Below are 6,344 nucleotides of genomic sequence, written 5' to 3'. Positions count from 1 at the left end.
ATCAGCCCAAGGGCCGCGGCAGACCAAGCCAGGAAGGCCGGTGGAAGCGCCGTATTTTCCTGCCGGGAAAAACGCCACTGGCAACACCTTTAGACCCGAGAATTTAGTGAACAGGTACTATTTAAAAAAAAAAAAAACCAAAAAAAACCAAAAAAAAGACCCGAGAGCGAGCGAGCGAGCGAGGCGGCAGGGCAGAAAGGGCCTTGACAAGGCCTTCATCCACCCGCGCCCCTCTCCCTCCAGCCCCGCAGGGGCCCGGCACGGCAGCGCAGGCCGAGGCCAGGAGCGGGGCACCTCGTAGGCCTGCGGGCAGGCCCGGCCCCGAGAGCGGCCGCAGGCGAGGCTCCCGTCCGCTGCGGGGCAGGCGGCCACCCCCCTCCGTCCGGCCCGGCCCTGCCCCGACGGCCCAGCTCAGCGCCAGCGCCGCGGGACCGACCCAGGTACCGGCGGCCCCGCCCCGGGTCCCCGCCCGGCTCTTCCGGGTCGGGCGCTGCAGATCCGCCTCTCGCCGCGGTTGCGGCACGGCAGCGCTGGGGCCCGGCCCGGCACCACGGAGCGGCCATGCCGGCGGCGGACGAGCGGAGCGCGGCGCGGCGGGAGGCCACGGGCCGGCGGCTGGCGCGGTTCGCGGCGCTCAGAGGTGGGGCGGCCCCGGGCGGGCGCGGGGGGGGGGGGGGGCGGCGGCGGGGAGCCGGCCCAGCCGAGCCGAGCCGCGTTCGGCCCCGGGCCTCGGTTGTTCCGCCGCGCCTGACGCGGAGCCCGCTCTGCCGACAGGGAAGGCCGCCCGGCCCGGCGAGTTCTGGGACGTCGTGGCGGTGACGGCCGCCGACGCGGAGCAGGCGCTGGCCTACCGGCAGCAGCTGGCGGAGAAGCTGAGCAGAAAGGAGCTGCCGCTGGGCGTGCGGTACCATGTTTTTGTGGATCCACCTGGACCGAAAATCGGTGGGCACCCGCGTCCGGCTTTCCCCGGCTCCCGCGGGCAAGAGCAGTTCTCCAGGCCCAGGCGGTGTCAGCTCCGCGGCGGCTCAGAGCGGGGGGGGCCCGGGCGGGCCTCTCCTCCCGCCCCGCTGGCCACAGCGAACCCGGCCCGCAGCAAAATCCTACAAGTGGTCTGACTGTCCGTAATATCTTCTGTAATTCTTAATTCCTCTTCGCTTTGATGAAGAAAGTAATTTCAGTCTGCAGAGTAGAATAATGGGCAGAGATTCACTTTCAGAAACCTAGCCGTTGTATTGCAGGAGCACATCAGAATATCCCAAACCATTTCCTCATACCCAAACGTTTTTCCTCATTTCCATGTTGTAGAGGTCAGAAGTACTTTCCAGCGCCTGTCCCAAGTCGTTAGTGGACTTTTGTGTGACTTGTTTCCTACTGGAGCTAGTTTTTAGGGTCAGTTATGGGCTGCTGAGGGAGGACATGCTGCAGGTGCTGGGGCCGTTCGGAGAATGGCTGGGAAGGCAACGCGGTATTTTCCCAAGAGCTGTCTGCTCAAGGTGCCCTTCCCTCTGAGTGCACAAGGCTTCCAGAGTTACTGTCCATCATCTTTGCATGATTGTATCAACTACGACGCAGTAGAAAGACTGTGCTGTCAGAACTGGTTAGGGAAATTTCAGATGGGTATCCATGTACCCTCCGACACTCGGTTTGTTTAAAAGATCATCTCTGCAGTCATAAGGACTTTTTAAAAATCAGTGACAACTTCCTTTCTACAGCAGAAGGCAGCATTTAAGACATGCTTACTGATCACCCTTCCACAGCACTAGAGCCCCGTGTGCTTCACATGTCAGTGCACATGTTACTGGTTTCAGCAGACACTAATGTATTTTTTCTTTAGGAAATGGTGGATCAACACTTCACGTTCTTCGGTGCTTGGAAGATCTGTATGGTGACAAATGGACTTCTTTTATTGTGCTGCTAATTCATTCTGGTAAATTCTGGTTTTCGTTTCACACTCTAAAATTATATGCCTTTTTTATTTTTCTGAAAATAATATGATGGCAGAGGAGAGTTCTGAAACGCATTTCCCTCAGAAAAGTAATCCCAAATGGATCTCATCTGATCATTTGAATTTAGATTGATACTTACTGCCACTTAAGCATTTCTTCTCGGCACTAAAGTTGTTTGATCACACAATGGAGAAAGAAGCATAATTCAGAGTATCTGAAGTCCCCATTGGAGGAACATGTCCCCCTCGGGGTCATGGCCACAGGCAGACTGAATACTTGCCTTCTTATCCATGTAGTCGGAATACTTCCAAAAGGGGCATCAGTTTTGTGGAGAGAAAGAAACCAGGTAATAACAAGTCGGCTCACCAAACCACTGCTTGTTTGACTTCTCTCCGATTTGACATTCCTGGCGGGGGCCCTCCTTTTTTTCAAGCGAAAAGCAGGCATCATTTGCTTGCTTCACTTTCGTTACAGACAAGTGGTCCATGCTCCACCTCTGAAGCAAACTAAAGGTAATGAAATAAATGACAATTTTAATATAAGCTATTTAAGGCATGCTAAATTTTGGATATAAGGTCATACCTGCTTTGAGAAATGTTTGAAGAAGAATAATTGATGATTTTTTTACATTTTTTGAGGAATACTTAGTATATTACCAAGTTGGGTTTTTGTTGTGTTTTGGAGTTTTTTAATACCTTTGTGTATATTTAAAATAGCTGTATAGGTTAGTTTTTGCTTGCTTCCGTATAATGTCTCTGTATGATTAAAAATGTCTTTTTCTTCAAGGTGGTTACAGTCAACGTTTACCAAATGCAAGTGCCCTGGGAAAGATTTTCACAGCTTTACCTTTTGGCGATCCCGTTTACCAGATGTTGGAACTGAAGCTCGCCATGTACATTGATTTCCCCAGTCACATGAAACCAGGAATTCTCGTTACGTGTTCCGATGACATAGAACTCTACAGCACTGGAGGTACAGAAACTGTCGCATTTGATAAACCTGGGTTTACTGCGTTAGCTCATCCTTCAGATTTGACAGTTGGGACCACTCACGGAGTGTTTGTTTTAGATCCGTCCAGTTTTTCAGGAAAAGGAGGACTCGAGTACACATCTTGCCATCATTTCCTGCACAAGCCTGATATTGAGACGATGCGCCAGTGTGGCGCAGTATGCGTAAGAGGGAATTGTTCTCAGCTAAGTTCCTCCGGAGACTCCAGTGACTCAGAAATGGAGTGTGTGTATACAGACAGTATATTTTACATGGATCATAGCATTGCAAAACAACTACTGACATTTTATAAGCAGATGGGAACTCTTTGCTGTGAAATAGATGCATATGGTGACTTCCTCCAGGCCCTGGGACCCAGAGCCACTGAAGATTACACAAAAAATACGAGTAACGTCACAGAAGAGGAATCACGGTTAGTAGAAGTACGGCAGAAGCTATACTCTCTTCTGAAAGGAACTACGCTTCATGTTATAGTCTTAAACAACTCCAAGTTCTATCACATTGGAACTACTCAAGAGTATTTGTTTCATTTTACATCTGATAGCAACCTGAAATTTGAGCTTGACTTACTGTCTGTGGCTTTTAGCAGCTTTTCCGACAAAGCCAAGACCTTGGGTCAATCGGCAAGTGTCATTCAAAGCATCCTCGAGCCTGGATGTTTTGTAGGACCTGGATCTGTTATTGAGTACTCTAGAATTGGACCTGAAGTCTCAGTAGGGAAGAGCAGCATCGTTAGTGGAGCGTACATAAATTTGAAAGTAGACATACCTTCAAACTGTTTCCTGAGTTCATTAAGTATAAAAATTAACGATCAAGTAAAATACGTAAGTATGGTGTTTAGTGTAGACGACAACTTGAAAAAGAGCGTGAAACTGTTGTCAGATATACATTCACTTCAGTTCTTTGGAGTCAGCTTACTAGAATGCTTGGACCTCTGGGGAGTAAAGGTTTCCGACCAGCTCTTCTCCAGTGAGAACACACGTTTGGGGTTGTGGACTGCCAGGATTTTCCCTGTTTGCTCTACTTTAAGTGAATCGGTTAGAATGTCATTAAAAATGTTAAATTCTGTGCAGCACATGTCGGCTTTTAAATTGAATGGCTTTAAGCTCTTGTCTGTTGAAGAAATGCTCACCTACAAAGATGTAGGAGACATGTTGAAGTTTAGGAAGCAAATTTATGACGACATCCATCTGCAAAGACCAAAAGAGAAGTCTGATTTGTAGAAGGAACAGTACTTGAACAAATTTCTTGTTTTCATTTGTGGATGATTGGTTACTTCCCAGCTTGTAAAAATCGTAAGAAAAAAGTACACAGATCTTTTCTCTGATTTCATTGAAGTAGAAATAATGAAATTGCATTAACAATGTTGTTGTAGCATAACATTAATAATGCAGCAAATGCACATAAACTACTCTTTTGATGAAAGTAGTAATGAAATATTTCAGATCTCTGAAAACACTAATTGGTGACTTTCCTTGGGGTGCATATTATTATGTTGTGGAGTCTTTGTCAGTACGAATATGATACAGAACAAATTAATTAGTAATTTGACTGAAAACTGCTTTAAAAGTTTTTCAAAGTAGAACATTAGCTCCAGCAACATGGAATGATATAGCAATAACTTAACATTTCTCTCTTTTCATGCTGCCTTTTTACAGTAGTGTTTCAAATAGGTAGAGATAAATTTATTAAAAGTATTTTTTAAACCAAGACATCCTGTCTTAAGCATTAATAATTTTCTCTATATATTTGTTTTTATTTCATAATTTTTTTATACTTTCTTGTTTTTCATCAGAGGAAAAAGATTTGCACAAGAGATCATTCTTTCTCTTGTGGCTAATAATATTGGGGTCAAAACCCAGCATCAAGACCTACTGATTGTTTGAGGGTTTTTTTAATGTTAGTCATTTGGAAGCTGGTAGTTTGACTGGGCAGCTACCAACTTTTTGTGATCCACAGATTTACTGATATGTGCCCCATGAAAACCCACACTTTGTATTTCTCTAAACTGAACTGTCAGTGTCCTTGGGGCGATGCTTAATCCTCATGCAGACCAGTGGAGCAGAAACAGAGAGGTTAGCTGTCGGGAGCGGTACCACAAGGCACGCCTTCAGAGAACACGCAGTGTCTAGTCTGTCTTCCTCTTCTCCACCCTTTATGAAAGAAGATGTCCTCTTGTTTCCAGCTTAGTTGTCAAAGATCCAGCTCCAAATAGACAAGTATGCTTTTTATACTTTCTGTTCTGGCCTGACCAAAAAGGAAGGTGCCTTTTTTATGTGTACAACTTGAAATGTACTTTTCTCTGTTCCCCGCGCCGCTTTTTTACAAATACAGGGAGTGCCGTAGTAGGTCATGCCAGTGCTCCCTCTGGCCCTGTACTCTGTCTTAGGCAAAGGTGCTGTGCACGGAGAGCGTGCAAGCCTACCCAGTTCTGTGATCCTCTGTGTTTTCAACAGCTCGTTACGTAAACTATCAGTATATACTTCAGTGCTACAAGGTGGAAAAAAGCTTGTTCACACTATGTTTATATGCAGATACCTCAAATAATTTATTTTTAATTTTGCTTCTCTAATGACCACATTTTTAATTTTTCAATTTCATGCTATTTTTAAGAATGTGCTGTGCGTTTTATCAGTGTAATTTGACTGCAAACATAATGCATCTTTTTCTCCTGCATTTGTCTGTGGGTTTTCATGTTTTATTTAATGTTTCGTTATAACAGTGTTTATCTCCCTACTGACTGAATTCCTAATAGCATCGTTCTTGTGCCATCTACAAGGTAGTAGTTAGTATTTCCTGAACATTATCCGAGCTGGCTTAACCTTCACCAAGTTTCCTCCTCGTTGATAAAGAAGCCTTTCAAGAGACATAGTATTTTTCCAGAGGATCTCTTCTGAGCAAGAAGAAGTACAAAGGAGCTAGACAGGGAGGTGGGGAATTGCTGAGGTTGACTTCAAAGGAATAAGGAGAATTTCTGAGCAAATAGAAGTTTTAAAAGTCATTATAAAATACTAGTTTAAGGTTGGAAACAGCAGTAGATCAGAGAACACTAAGGTCCAAGACAAATGCATAGTCACAAAGTGAAATAGTCACGAAACTGTGTTTTTTATATCATCCTATTTGCATAATCTATTAATCTATTGTTGAATATACAAAAGATTTTGGGAAAAACAAATGTTTGACATAGACTTTGCATCTTCAATGGGAGACCAAACTGTCTGAAAAGCCTTCCCTTATGATTGCTTTACTGCTAGACAAGTGTTCTGGATGTTTTGTAACAGTAAAATGAAGTTGCATTCTTTTAACATGATTATTCACTTTAACTGTTACAGTTGCATTTATTCTAAATTTTGTAAGGACCATGTACTGATTTCATTACTGAAAGCAATC

The 6,344-nt window shown here is 45.1% G+C and overlaps 1 protein-coding gene across 2 annotated transcripts; it reads left to right on the top strand.

Annotated features, from left to right (window-relative positions):
* The first annotated feature begins 462 nt into the window (after positions 1-462).
* On the top strand, positions 463-5,630 carry FPGT (fucose-1-phosphate guanylyltransferase). 2 transcript variants are annotated; one of them, XM_075759103.1, is made up of 4 exons: positions 463-640; positions 775-942; positions 1,835-1,927; positions 2,733-5,630. In XM_075759103.1, the coding sequence occupies exons 1-4, from the start codon at positions 562-564 to the stop codon at positions 4,175-4,177; spliced, it is 1,785 nt and encodes a 594-aa protein (XP_075615218.1). In that variant the 5' UTR covers positions 463-561; the 3' UTR covers positions 4,178-5,630. The 2 variants fall into 2 exon arrangements, with proteins under 2 accessions (XP_075615218.1, XP_075615220.1); XM_075759105.1 differs by lacking the exon at positions 775-942.
* The last annotated feature ends 714 nt before the right edge of the window (positions 5,631-6,344 follow it).

Source organism: Balearica regulorum, chromosome 8, assembly GCF_011004875.1.
Source record: "Balearica regulorum gibbericeps isolate bBalReg1 chromosome 8, bBalReg1.pri, whole genome shotgun sequence".
In the NCBI taxonomy this organism is placed as follows: Eukaryota; Metazoa; Chordata; class Aves; order Gruiformes; family Gruidae; genus Balearica; species Balearica regulorum.
This window is presented reverse-complemented; position numbering and strand designations above follow the sequence as displayed.